Source organism: Bos indicus, chromosome 10 (genome assembly GCF_029378745.1).
Source record: "Bos indicus isolate NIAB-ARS_2022 breed Sahiwal x Tharparkar chromosome 10, NIAB-ARS_B.indTharparkar_mat_pri_1.0, whole genome shotgun sequence".
NCBI classification, from domain to species: Eukaryota; Metazoa; Chordata; class Mammalia; order Artiodactyla; family Bovidae; genus Bos; species Bos indicus.
This window is the reverse complement of record NC_091769.1, coordinates 85,481,589-85,496,387: the sequence shown is the minus strand read 5'-3', so window position 1 is coordinate 85,496,387 and position 14,799 is coordinate 85,481,589. Positions and strand designations below refer to the sequence as shown.

At 47.6% G+C, this 14,799-nt stretch overlaps 1 protein-coding gene across 1 annotated transcript; it reads right to left on the bottom strand.

Annotated features, from left to right (window-relative positions):
• Positions 1–366: 366 nt before the first annotated feature.
• On the bottom strand, positions 367–2,622 carry VRTN (vertebrae development associated). The gene has a single exon (XM_019968004.2). It carries the CDS (start codon positions 2,620–2,622, stop codon positions 520–522), a length of 2,103 nt encoding a protein of 700 aa, XP_019823563.1. The 3' UTR covers positions 367–519.
• Positions 2,623–14,799: the final 12,177 nt, after the last annotated feature.

Here is a 14,799-nt window from a genome sequence, read left to right as displayed (position 1 = left end):
TATGACCTGCTCCACATCTGATCTCTAACATTGCTTTGGGAAACATCTTTGAGTAAAGAGGGTGCCAACCCCCAAAAGAAACTGAAGGCATATATTCTGCCCAATGGGACAGATGGCCACGCTACAATACTCCCTGTGTCCCTGGGAAAAGCTGAGAGCGGCTGTAGCTAACCAACCTCCCTTCGGGTCCCCACATACATAGAGCTTCCAACACGAGCAAGGGGGCCCAGCCAACTCACTTAAATCAAAAGACTAAAAAAACCAAGACGCGATAATAAAAATAAGAATGGTAAACAACTGAAGAGAACATCCCTGGTCCTGCAGCTGTCTACAGGAGGCCAGATGGCCGGTCTCTGGCTCTCTCTGCCCTGGAGCTGGGAAACAACACAAAGCTGCCCTCGGAGTCACGGTAGACACCGTGGAGGCAAAAGGGATCCTGGCCAAGCCAGGGGCTGACTCAGGCCTCTGACCTTCTCCCAAGTGGTCCTCCTTCCTCCCAGCCCCTTGCACACCTCCCTGTCAGCCGTCCACCAGAGTAAGACCATCGTAGAGGGCGCGTTTCCACATGTAGTAGGTAGAGCGGGCGGTGAGGGGGAAGAGGGTGCTGAATTCCTTGTAGGAGGGGAAGCTCTTGGACTGGAAGCGCTTCTGCAGGAACAGCTTGGCCTGGGCCTTGAACTTCGTGGTGGCCAGCATGTCCATCACCAGCACCTGGCCGTCCCGGCCCCCTGCCGCGGCTGCTGTCACCACAGGGTGACTGGACAAGGACCCACTGGGGGGCCGACCCTGGGCCGTGGGCCCCTCTTGCAGGGCCCCCTCTCTGGAAGGCCCTCCTGTGGCCTTCCTTGGATCCTGCCCTGGAGAAGCTGCCATTGGCCAAGTCCCTTCAGGGGGGGCCACGGCAGCTATCACATTCCTGCCAGCTTCTTTCTCCTCTGCCTCCTTCCTGCTCCCTCTGCCCAAGGTGGGGGCCGGGATATGGAGCTTGGACAGGCTTCCGGGCCAGCTTCGGGCCAGACTCTTCCAGACCCAAAAGGAGGAAGGCGACAAGCTCGGGTAGCGGAGACGGAAGCGACAGAAAGGGAGGTGCCCACCAAGCACCTGCTTGCGGGCCGCTCTGCGCAGGCGCCTCTGCCAGCGGGACAACGGCACTCTCAGGGGCAGGAACGCCCGCGGAGCGGGTGGGCCCCCACCCGTGGCTTTTGCTGCCCCCTCTCCGACCTCACCACCCTTCCAAGGGAGCAAGGCCTTTTCGCCCACCGGCACTGGCTGGGGAGGCCCAGACTCCAGGAGGGCCGGCACTGGCTTGAAGCTGGGGTTCCTTCGGAGAGCTTTTCGGCGCCAGTTGTAGTAGGTGGACCTGGAGATGCCCGGGAAGCGGCGTTTGAAGCAGCGGTAGGGTACCAGAGTATTCAGGGCAATGCAGTGCTCCAGGTACAATTTGGCCCGCTGCATGAAGACCACGCCAGGGCTGGACGCGGCCGTCGAGGAGCATCCCAGCCCCTCGGCAACCTGCCGCTCCGGCAGCTTCGTCAGCTCCTCCGTGGGGGTCAGGGCCTGGCAGGCCCCAGAACCCACGAGCTCGTGCTTCCAAGCGTAATAGGTGGAGCGGGAGATCTCGGGGAACCTCTGCAGGAATTGCTGCAGTGGCACGACGCCCCCGCGGTGGAAGCTGTCCTGCAGGAAGTGCTTGGCCGAGAAGCGAGTGGCCACCTTCTGCCGGTGCTCCTGGGACTGCCGCCGCCAGCGGTAGAAGGTGCTCTTAGTGACGCTGGAGTGCTCTCCCAGGTGCGAGTAGCTGAGGCCAGGCTCGCGGTTGAGCAGCTCCAAGGTCTTGGCGGGCGGGGGCAGCGGAGCCGGGCCGGGGTGGGCGCTCTCGGCCTCCACCTCCTCCAGCCCCACCACGGGTGCAAAGTACTGGTGGCGGAAGAGGTGGCCACTGAGCGGCTGGCCAGCCCACATGATGTGCAGCGTGGCGGGCGTGTGGTCGCAGCGGCGCGGGCGGATGACACGGTTAAAGTACGGCCGGATCTTGAGGTTGCGCAGCGGGTAGATGGAGTAGATGTTGCGCTGGACCACCGAGGCGAGGGCGTACAAGTGCCACACGTTGGAGAAGCTGCTGGGAAAGCAGGTGGCCTTGACGTCCGCGTCGAAGATGGCCTCGAGCGTGGCGGACGGCAGGCTGGTCATCTCCGGGGACTCCTCGGAGCGCAGGGAGTAGCGCACCGCCTGCAGCATCACCTTGGAGTCGATCATGCCCTGGAGGTAGTAGTGGCGGTGGAGCAGCATCTCCACCACCGTGCGCGCCCGCAGCTCCAGGCTGAGGCCCGCGTCACCCCACAGCAGCAGGCTGGCCGCCTCGAAGAGCAGGCTGCCCTCGCCCTGGCACACCAGCGGCAGCATGTTCCGGGGCGCATCCTCCGGATACAGGCTCAGGGCCACCGAGTCCACCTCCAGCACCTGGGGGCCGGGGCCCCCGCCACGGCGGGTGGGGAGAGCGAAGGAGGACAGGACCTGCTTGGCCTCCAGAGCGGCACCGACGAGACCCTCCAGGCCCTCTGACTCCACCGCCTCCTGCAGCTCCTGCAGCACGTGCTGCACCAGCTGCTCCCGAGAGGTCATCCTAGCAGGGCAAAGGGGAGAGGGCAGAGGTCAGGACGGGTACCCGGATGACACTCCTGCGCCCTGTCCCTCCAGATACTGCCTGTCTACTCCCATTCTGCCATGGAAGAAAATGGCTACGTGCCGCCTGGGGTTTGTTTAATTACCCAGTGGTACAAAGGAAGAGCTCGATCTTGGAGAATGGCTTTGAATCCTGGTTCTGCTATTAGCTTGAGCAAGTCATCAACCTCTCTGTGCTTCTGGTTCCTTTTCTGTTAAAAGGGAGACAATAAAAGAATGTACCTTATAGACTTGTTGTGTGTATAAATGAGACAAAGTAAAAAATGGCGATACATGGGTGTGTGTGTATATATATACATACATATGCACATATATATATATATATTCATCCTTAGAAAAGTGCCGGGCACATAGTAAAGTACCACAAAAGTGCTAGGTCTTATATATTAGAGTATTATCTAGTATTATGGGAATTCTCTGATGGCTCAGCAGGTAAAGAATCCGTCTACAATGCAGAAGACACAGGAGACTTGAGTTCAATCCCTGGATTGAGAAGAGCCCCTGGAGAAGGAAAATGGCAACCCACTCCAGTATTCTTGCCTGAAAAATCCCATGAACAGAGAAACCTAGTAGGCTATCGTCTATAGGGTCACAAAAGAGTCAAACACGACTGAGCGACAACATTTCTAGTATTATACATATTATATAATACAAGTATTAAAGTATAGTCCATGGGCCCTTGGGGTTCCCTGAGATTTTCAGAGGGGCTTCAAGTTAAACTCTTTTCATAATAATACTAAGATAACATCACTAAGATATGATTTTTGCAATTGTGTTAACATTGGAGTAAAACAGTAGTACCTCAGCATGGATCAAACTAGAAATCACTATGTTCTTCACCACCATGTAGTCACAGTTGGGAAAAAGAAAGCTAGTACCACTCCAAAATGTCCTTGATGCAGCAAAGATTATTATTTTTTAAATCACAAGCCTTAAATACAGGCAGCATTTCTGCTGCACAGTGGTATGTAACGAGTAAGTGACAGCTGCTTGGGCTGCATGATGAACTAGATGTTTTTTCGTACAATAATGTTTTTTAACTTGAAAGAAAAATTAAGTGGCATTAGTTGTTTAGACTTGGATATATTTGACAGAGGTTTTTCTCAAAAGTGAATAAGGTGAGCCTGTCACTTCAAGGAAAACTTTATGGTCAGGGAAAATTTTTGAGCTTTCATATGAAAATTAGAATTTTGAAAAACTTGTATCTACTACAGTGAGCTTGACAGCTTCCCAGTACCTAAAGATTTTTCTGATGGGATCAGTGGTGACACTAACACGTCTAACTTTTTAGACTATGTAATGGAATGGCCAGCATTTGAAGGTCTGTCACTCAATGAACCCCCTTTCCCAAATAACCAATAGTCTGGCACAGATCATTTCAAAGTATAAAAGAAAGCAAAGGATTTTAATATAATAGGGTACCAAAGTTCCTGAATATTGTTTCAGATTCTGCATTATAACTAAGGTTTGAGGAACTACCACCAGTTAAATTTTGGTATAGTTGTCAAAAAATATCCACTGAAAAAGCTATCAAAATACTCTTTCTAGAGAAATTTCCTAAGGTCCAGTGGTTAGGACTTGATGTTTTTCACCTCTGTGGCCTGGGTTCAATCCCTGGTTGGGGAGCTAAGATTCTACATGCACTGAAGTTAAAAGACCTTCCCCTGTCCCTCTGTCCATCTGTATCTGAATGAAGTTGGATTTTCTTCATATACTTCTACCAAAATAACGTATCACCACAGATTAAATGTAGAGACAGATGAGCACCTACTTATCTTCTGTTAAACCAGATATTACAGAGACATAAAAAACCTAAAAGATGCACTTGTTCTCACGAAACACTTTTTGTTCTAGAAAAGTTTCTTTTCATGAAAACTATTATTCATTACCATGTAACAGGTTTGTTCTTTTTAATAAAGAAATCTTTCCTAAATGTCTAAGTTTTAATTTTGAATGTAATGTACGTTGACCAATGTAAGCTATATAAACAAAAGCTCTTCAGGGTCTTCAGTGTTTAAGAGCACACAGGGGGCCCAAGACCAAAAAGTTTACAACTGCTGACTGAGACAGAGATGGTCTTTTCAAAGAGTTAGCAGCAGCCTAGCCCTTGTGCTGACAGAGATCTACTAAGGAAGGTTGACTCTTTGCCATGCACTGTCCCAATCCTGGCGCTTGAACTTTAAGGTGGGAACCACCATCACCCCCAACTTACAGGTGAAAAAACTGAGACCATCAAAACGAGCCTCACTGGCCCCATTTGCCCAGGTGACGTAAGCGACGCAGCCAGTAGTTGAAACCAGATGCTCTTTAGGACCCGTGATTCATCTACTCCAGCTTAAAATGCCAGTCACCTCTCAGGACAAACTAATCCTCCTAATTACTGGTAAGTTTTCTGTGTTTTGCAAAACAGAGTAATATTCCTTTGCAGACATTTTTTTAAATTAAAAAGGAAACCATTAACCTTTCTCAGATCTCTGTTCTTAGAGTTTAATAAATTCCTTTAGATTAGCTTTGGGTTTAAAAATTGTGTGTGGGTATACACATTTGCCAGCTCACTGCACACCTGAAAGGAATGTGTCTTGCATTCTTAAAAGGATGTGTTTGGGTGTAAATTATGGTTCAGTAAAGGTGAAAAAAAGTTTTTAAAGAACCAAAGGCTTACCACCAGAATTTTACTTGATAACCATAAAAAAGAGAGCTTTTTAAAAACTGGGTAATGAGAATCAGCTTTGGATAAAAATTTCTTACCTGTAGATTTTTTTTAATGTTCTTGTGACAAATCTGATCTAACCTCCCACTGAATTTCTATTTGTACCATATTATTTGACCCTGGAATTGAGCTTTTAATCTGTTGATCTTTTATATACTTTATATTTACTTTTTAAAAAACTTTATTTATTTTTTTTTGACTCAGGAGATAAACTTCAGCAAGAATACTTCCATATGCGATAAAAAATCGAGCCCTGAGGAACAAACTGTACACACAGAAGAGCTTTTTCATTCTGGCAGACAACAAAGATGCTGGGGGTTTTGTTTTTCTTGCATATCACTTGTAAATGCTGCTATACGGATGAATATAAATGAGCTCTCTGCTCTGCTACTTTCCAAACAAAATTATGAAAATAACCACCATTACCTACTGCTTACTATGTGCATTTAGGTAATTCAACCAAAATCTCAACAAAAAAGAGGGGACAATTAAATCATGTGGGTGATTCTTCCTGCTCTTCCATGTGGGGAACAGGGCACGATGTTACCTTGTCCGATTACAAGTTTCTGTGGGCTTTGCACTGGATGAGCATTTGGACTTCAGGCTTTACAGAAGTAATTTTATTTATATGCGGTTCTCACTTTCCCTCCATAGGAGCTACAACTCCATCACACCTGCACCTTCACCAGGATGGCTACTCTTAGTTCACACTTAGAGAAACAGAGGCTTGGGGGTTAAATTAAATAACACTCCCAAGACCACAAGCTATTAAAACTACAAAACCTAAGCAATCTGACGCCAGAGCTCCCCTCAAAACCACTGTAATCCCACCAACCAGGGAAATACAGGGCCCGAAATGGTCATTACCTAAAGGATACAGAAACACATGGATTCTTGGGGCTTTCAGACAAATCAGGCCATTTTACAGATAAGGAAACTGAGGTCCGGGAAGGGAAAGTTGACTTGCCTGAACTCCCGCAGCAGGGTCCAGATACCCTCCAGCACGTCCAGATATATCACACTTCTTCCTGTGCAAACCCCACCCTCCTCCCTCCCCTGTCCCACCCTACCTACCTGGCCAAGGCCCAGCCCCACCCCATTCCACCCTAGCTCATTCCTTTCTCTTCCCCAAAGAGGTAAGAGGAGGTGTGAGTAGGTAATACCCTACTTCTTTTTTTCTCTAAAGCTTGCAGAGAAAAAGTAGCTCCCCGGAGAGGCGCTGCACCCTCACAACTCAGGTGGGTCTGGACCAGCAGAGAAGGGGGCAGTGGGGAAAGGCAGAGGCCGAAGGGGGAGGCTTAATCATACTTAAGTAGACAATTGGTTGATGGGGTTCAGGTGCACCAGTCTTTTCGGAGATGGCTCCCTGGAAATACAAGGCCAAGCAGAGCTGGCAATTACCAGGTGCGTTGGTAGAATAAGGTGCAGAAAGTGAGAGCTAATCTAGGGGCCTTGCCCAGCTGGCCTCCCCTGGCCCCACCATTATTAGAAGGAATCTGAAAAGGCGTGAAACCAAGGAGGCAAAGCCTCTCCGGCTACACAGGCTCCCCTGGCTTGAGGTTGGAAGGGGAGGAAACAGGACATCCAAAAACATCTAGCCAGCATCTCTGACACCCAAGAAGGGCTCTGGAGCCAAGGAATGGATGAATGGACACAGGTAGCTTCTGCAGGCGATTCAAAGCCTCGCCTTCACCAAGGCCTGCTTTCCTCCCCTACCATCCCCATCTCCTTATTTCAAGCAGACGGGGTCTCAAGCTCAGGTTTGGCCTCTGTCCCTTACATTTTAGAAGGAGTGAGCCAGCGCTCTGGGCAGGGCTAAGAGAGGCGCAGACAGTGCTGACAAGTCTCTGGCACCTAGAACAGACACCCTCCCTGCCAGCCTCTCCCTGGACTTCACACCGGCTCACCAAGGACCCCCATCCTTCACAAAGCAAGCCCGACAAGCATGAAGGGAGCCACACAGGCAGGCCTCTGTAAGACTAGCATCTCCCCCGGCCTGGCTCCACACCTCTCCTGCCTGCCCTTCAGTGCCCCTGCTCATGCTGACCCAGCCGCCCAGGCTACGCCCCTGGCTCAAGGGAGCGCCAGCCATCTTGGTTTCTCCCCCAGTGGCCAGGAGGCCCCGTGGGGCATGAGGGAGCCACAGGGAACTGCCCAGTGGCAGGCAAGTCCCACGACTGTGACTTCCCAAGGAACCTCCCACCACCAAGGGCAGCAGGAGTGCCTGAGGGCACCAGGGTGGGCTTCGGGCCTCCCCATCAACCACGCCTCAGGAGTTCCTAAGTCCAGGGGCTCTAGTGGATCACGTGCCTGGAAGGGAAGGTGAATGGGCAGTGGTTCCAGCCACCAGGAGGCCCCCGGGTGGCGGGGAGAGGGCTGGCGGGTTGGGGGCATCAAGGGAGGGGCTAAGGCCAGGGGAGGGGAGACAGGCAGGCGAGTGGGGGTGGGGAAGGGCTGGAGGTGGGGGTGGGGAGAAGGAGAACTTGAAACAATGCCTCCCCTCCCCTCTCCACACACATACTCACACACACTTACACACAAACACACACACGTACCTGCAGCATCTTCAGAGTCACTCTTTGACCCCTTTGGTGTCCCAAGGCCACCCCCTCAATCCCCTGGGGCCTCCAAACGGCATGAGGCACCCACTCTTCCTAATTTAGAGGAAACTTCCTAGTTTACTGACCTCGAGGGTGGCCCAGAGCCCAGGGGGCATCCACGTCTCTCTCCACCTTCCAGCTTGGGACATTTAAGTCACCCTGAGGGCAGCGTCCCCAGCTGAGCGCCACGCTCACTCCAGAACTGGTGTCATATCCGTGGTGGACCATTGAGCACGAACTGTCTTCAGCCAACTGGCCGGTGGAGAAGCGGCTTAAGCCACTCCCCGCCAGGAAATCGCCCACCCTCAAGGGCTCTGGTCCCAAGATGAAAGAAGTGCAAATTCGGGGGTCACTTCCAATGGTAAAGTGATGGAAGCTATTGTGTCAGCCTCTCTACCCAGCTGGGGGTGTTAAGGCACCCTGACCTAACTCTGAAACGGACCCCGAACTGCCCAGGGAAACTTGAAAGAAAGTTGAAAGATTTCCAAAGAGTTTGGGGGGAGGGGAGGGGAGGAGAAGGTTTAGATAGAAAGACCGAAGGAAAAGAAGAATCTGCGGCCAGGCTAAGAGGGGGAGGGGGGCGAGAGTGAAGCTGAGGGCTTGGGGAAACTGGCCTTGGCTGATTGGTTAGAGAACTTGGGGCTCCCTGAACCCCCAGGATGCATCTCTTCCATGAGGCAGCTCCCCCATCCCTGGCCCCGTGAGACGGGGGAGGCTGGAGAACTCACTGCCCCCACTTTGGTGCAGGCCCCTTCCCTTCCAGAAAGGCCTCCATCCCCACCTCGCTCTGAGCATCCCCCTGCCTTGAGACTCAACACCTCTCACCCCCAAAATGAGAGGGAGTGCGAAAGATGCTTCCGTCCAGGGTCAGGGCGCCTATCCCAGGATAGGCCGGGCTTTCTGAGCCCCGCAGGCAGGTAGGAGCGTGTGGTACCTGAGGCTTCCGTCCCTCCCGGCAGCTCACCTCAGCCCAGAGGCCTCAGATAATCCCGGAGGAGCTAGTCCTATCCGCCCGTCCAGTTCCCCCGCTGGTGGGGGAGGTGAGGGCGGCCAGATCGCAGCCTTTAGCGGTAGCTCCCCCCAGGGGCTTTCCTGCCCGGCCTTAACCCTTTGGAGTGCTGGGGCCAGCAGCTTCTCCCTGGCTTCCGTTCCACCCACCTCTCTTTATCGCCCTACCCCCGGCTACCACTGTAAAATGCCCTCCAGGGTCGATTATGCCCCAGCTCCACTATTAACATTTTCTCCTCTGCCAATCATGAACCCTACACTTATCACCTAAGTCAAACATCCTTTATCAAATGTCCATCCTCAGGAAGGCTGGATGCGGGGGGCCACAGAAGTGAACTCAGGTCCTGTCCCGGCATCTTAATCACCCCAGCCCCACCCACCATGATGGCAATCGCCTGAGGCTGTGGTTTAGACGCTCCTGGACTTGGATTTGAATGCCAACCCTGCCCCCATTCTAAAGTAGTTGTTAAGTAGCCCAGTCGCGTCCAACTCTTTTTGCCACCCCACGGATTGGGATTTTTCCAGGCAAGAATACTGGAGGAGATTGCCATTTCCTTTCTTCAGGGGATCTTCCCACATGGCTTTAGACAAGTTGTTTTAAACCTCAGAGGCCTGATTCAGTGGTTATTGGGACATAACATTTACCCCCAATGTTGTTAGGTATACACAACAAGATAAATGGAAAGCTTTTAAAACTGTGCTTGGCACAAAGCAAGTATATTCGAGTTCTCAGCCTCTCCAGTGGCTTAACATAAATGCAGTATTTTAAAACTTACAGAGAGCAGTGGTGATTTTGCAGAAGGAGATGGAATTACGAGATACTTTTTCTTTCCGCGTAGCTTTGTGTCGTTTGACATTTTATAAGGAGTCCACATTCCTTACTATTATTTAAAAAGGCAATGAAGATAATTTAAAATTCTCTAAAAGGCCAATAGAATCTTTAAAAGTATTTTTTAAAAAGAAACCTTAGTGATTCAAAGGTTTGCTGGTGCTTCCACTACCAAAGTAAGAATCTTTATAGACTAATTGGGAAAATGTAGAATAATTGGAAGAATCTTTAAAGTAGTAGGAAGAAAAAATTACCTATAATCTCATTATATGAAGACAGCTATTGTGAACAGATGTACATTTCTTTCTAATCTAGTTTCTTTTCTTAGACCTACACAAATTAAACTCTGTCTTTACAAAAGACCCTAATGGCACAGAACAAAAAAACAGAGTAAGTTCTCCCTTTTCGTCCATAATACATTCTCCTCACTACAAGAACTAAAAGAACTGCCAGTTCTTTTCCTGCACATTTTCAGCTTTTTCTATGAATATATACTTGTCTATTTTTCTAGCCTCTCTGTGCATATTTTTATTCTACATTAAATATTTAAGCTACTTTTGACTAATATATATTATACATGCACATAATGTATATTATACACACAACATCTAAAGAATAATACAGTCGTCCCTCCTTATCAACAGTTTTGCTTTTTTCGATTTCACTTGTGTTGTTCTTAGTCCTCAGACTCTTTGCGACCCTGTGGACTGTAGCCCGCCAGGCTCCTCTGTCCATGGGGATTCTCCAGGCAAAAATACTGGAGTGGGTTGCCATGCCCTCTTCCAGGGAATCTTCCCAACCCAGGGATCGAAACCAGGTCTCCTGAATTTGCAGGTGGATTCTTTACTGTCTAAGCCACCTGAGGTCAACTGCAGTGCAAAAATATTAAATGAAAACTTCCAGAAGCAAACGTTCATGAGTAGCATGCTGAAATCGCTCATCGCCCCACAGTTGGTCCCACTCTGTCTTGGCTAGGAAGTGAGTGACTCATTCTTCTGATCAGCATATCCACATTGTATACTTAACCCACCTAGATAGTGTAAGGAAAACAGTTTACAGAGGGTTAGGTCCTCTCCAGGGTTTCAGGCATCCACTGGGGATATTGGAATGGGGTTAGGAGTTGGGGGGGGGGGGGAGTACTGTATCACTGTATATTATTCAAAATGCTTGTAAATATTGATTCAGAAATTTACTAAAGGACTCAAGATTCAAATTGCAGCCTTGTCCTCTATCTACAGTTTCTCTTTCCAGAAGCAGCCAATATCATCGTTTCTAGGGTATCATTCCAGAAATATGTATAAAGAAGCAAATCTCTCAGAAAGCACTTTTGTCTTTTCTTTAAAGCATAAATGTAGTATGCTAAATACTCTTATCCCCTGGTTTTTCTCACTTTAATTTTTTACCCAGAGCCACCACTGTTCAATAAAATGTAAAGACAGGCACACATTCCTTTTATACTTTCTAGCAGCCACATTTGAAAAGTTAAAAGGAACTGTGCTCAGTCTTGTCCGACTCTTTACAATCCCATGGACTGTAGCCTGCCAGGCTCCTCTGTCCATGGGGATTCTCCAAGCAAGAATACTGGAATGGGTTGCCATGCCCTCCTCCAGGGGGTCTTCCCAACCCAGGTCTCCCGCATTGCAGGCGGATTCTTTATCTAGAGTCTGAGCCACCAGTGAAGCCCTTAAAAGGGACAAGTGAGGGGCTTACCTGGTGGTGCAGTGGTTAAGATCTTGCCTTCCAATGCTGGGGGCATGGGTTCGATCCCTGGTCAGGCTTTCACATGCCATGTAGCTGAAAAACCAAAATGTAAACAGAAGCAACATTGTAACAAATTCAATAAAAACTTTTTTTTAAAAAATTAACAATAAATTTTATTTAAACCAGCATATCTGAACTATTATCATTTTGACAGGAAATCAATGTAAAAAATTATTGAGATGTGTCATTCACTTTTTTATACCAAGTCTTCCAAATCTAGTGTGCGTTTTCCATTTAAAGCATATCTCAATTAGAACTAGATACATTTCATGAGTTCTGTAGACTCATGTGGATGTTCGGAAATATATTAGCACATATCTAGATGTAGCATGAACTCCATTTTGTAAATAAACATTATATGTTATCTAGTCCTCTACTGATGAATCGTAAGATCATTTCCTTCTTTTGCTCTTCAACCATGCTACAATGGTAACCTTGCACATACATAATTTTGCATATACGTAGGATGCACAGAGTCGGACACGTCTGAAGTGACTTAAAAGCAGCAGAAGCAGCAGCAGCAGCAGCAGCAGCAGATATAACTATACCTTCAAAATATACATGTAGAGTAATTTAGATAGATTTTGCCAAATTTCTCTTCATAGAAGTAGCGCCAGCTTATTTCTTCTAAAACAAAAGATATATTCTCCCTCCCCTTAAGTATAGTGTGTTATCACATTTTTTTATCTTTGCCAATCTAATAAGTGAAAAAATTAGTCCATCAGTATGGTTTTAATTTATATTTTTTTATTATGAGTAAATGAGAACATTTTTCATATATTTAAAAGTCATTTATGTTTCCTTTGCCCATTTTGCTATTTGGTTATAGACCTTTTCTTACTGATTAAAGAGAGTTTTGTATAAAGACAGTTCTTAGTCTATAATAGAAATATTTTTTTCTGAGTTTGTGGTTCATAATTGGACTTGGCTTAGGGTGGTTTTTTTATCCTGAAGAAATCTGTTTATTTTTACATATATTGAATGTGTCTTGTCTTTAATGGTTTCTGGATAAGGTACATTTTAATTTACCTTTATTTAAACCATGAAGATGAAGTGTCACAAAATTAAGGGCCTGGTCATAAGTTATCCAAACACCAAAAATTCCATATTCCCAGCAATAATTAAAAAAACTCCTCCAAGTAGACATCTTTAGTTAATATGTACCTTGCTTTGAACAAAATTCAGATTTAGGAAACAGATGAGTTCAAGGCAATCCTTCACTTATAAAGGGACACACAATATTCCTTTACATAATGAGCTAAGTAATTACCTATATTTAAATGTACAGCTTTCCAAGGGTTGTATAAGTGGGGGTTCACCTGTTGTGGCAGCAGCTACAAAAAACAAGTCCTGTATTGAGTGAAGTAATATTGATTGAGCACTCATTGTGTAATGAAAAGCCTGAGCTTTTGGGTATAACGGCCAAGTTGAATTTCCAGCTCTTTGGCTACATGCCCTTGAACGTGTCTTCTCACATCTTCAAGCCTAATTCCTCACTTAAAGAATGAAAATAATACCACAGAGTTTGCTCTGAGGATTAAATGAAAAACTGCTTATGAAGTTCTTAGCACTGCTGCTGCTGCTAAGTCACTTCAGTCGTGTCCGACTCTGTGGGACCCCAGAGACAGCAGCCCGCTGGGCTCCCCCATCCCTGGGATTCTCCAGGCAAGAACATGGAGTGGGTTGCCATTTCCTTCTCCAAAGCATGAAAGTGAAAAGTGAAAGTGAAGTCGCTCAGTCGTGTCCTACTCTTAGCAACCCCATGGACTGCAGCCTATCAGGCTCCTCCGTCCATGGGATCTTCCAGGCAAGAGTACTGGAGTGGGGTGCCATTGCCTTCTCTTAGCACAGATCTCATGATAAAATGCTCTGGACATAATGGTGGTTTAGATTTAGCTGTCTTCTCTCCTCATTCTCCTATGGAGATTTAAAAAATTTATCCGTCTGCCATTTAATTAATTCAGCCACTCAGTGCCTTATTAAATAATTTACATAGTAGACCATCATTCATTCTATTACTTACTCACACATTCATTCATGCACTATCATTCATCTGAGCTCCTCGCATGGGCCAGGTCCTGGGCTAGCTCTGAGGACACAGTGGTGTCTACGGACCTGACTCAAGAGTTTTGAGGGTGGAGATTCAAAAGCTTCTCATTCATCCCACAAGAATAAACACCTGTTTGCACTATCTACTGTGGCTCTGGATCCAATGGCTGCTAGTTTTAGTTCCATGACATTGTAAACTTCCTTTCTTTGTTCCTTTCTGTGTTTTCTTCTTCCCCTCCTCTTCCATTCTTCTCTTTTACCCTCTCTTCGCCCAGGACTCTACCCATGTCTCAGGCCCTTACTACTCCTACCAGAGTCCTTTGGTGATGACCAAGACAGATGACCACTCAAGACTCTGGAGTCAGACCAACCTGAGATGAATCTCAGCTCCTCTACTTCCTCAGTTCAGTTCAGTTGCTCAGTCATGTCTGACTCTTTGCAACCCCATGAATCGCAGCACGCCAGGCCTCCCTGTCCATCACCAACTCCCGGAGTTCACTCAGACTCACATCCATTGAGTCAGTGATGCCATCCAGCCATCTCATCCTCTGTCGTCCCCTTCTCCTCCTGCCCCCAATCCCTCCCAGCATCAGAGTCCTTTCCAATGAGTCAACTCTTCACATGAGGTGGCCAAAGTACTGGAGTTTCAGCTTTAGCATCATTCCTTCCAAAGAAATCCCAGGGCTGATCTCCTTCAGAATGGACTGGTTGGATCTCCTTGCAGTCCAAGGGACTCTTCAAGAGTCTTCTCCAACACCACAGTTCAAAAGCATCAATTCTTTGGCGCTCAGCCTTCTTCACAGTCCAACTCTCACATCCATACATGACCACTGGAAAAACCATAGCCTTGACTAGATGGACCTTTGTTGGCAAAGTAATGTCTCTGCTTTTCAATATGCTATCTAGGTTGGTCATAACTTTCCTTCCAAGGAGTAAGCGTCTTTTAATTTCATGGCTGTAGTCACCATCCACAGTGATTTTGGAGCCCCCAAAAATAAAGTCTGCCACTGTTTCCACTGTTTCCCCATCTATTTCCCATGAAGTGATGGGACCGGATGCCATGATCTTTGTTTTCTGAATGTTGAGCTTTAAGCCAACTTTTTCACTCTCCACTTTCACTTTCATCAAGAGGCTTTTTAGTTGCTCTTCACTTTCTGCCA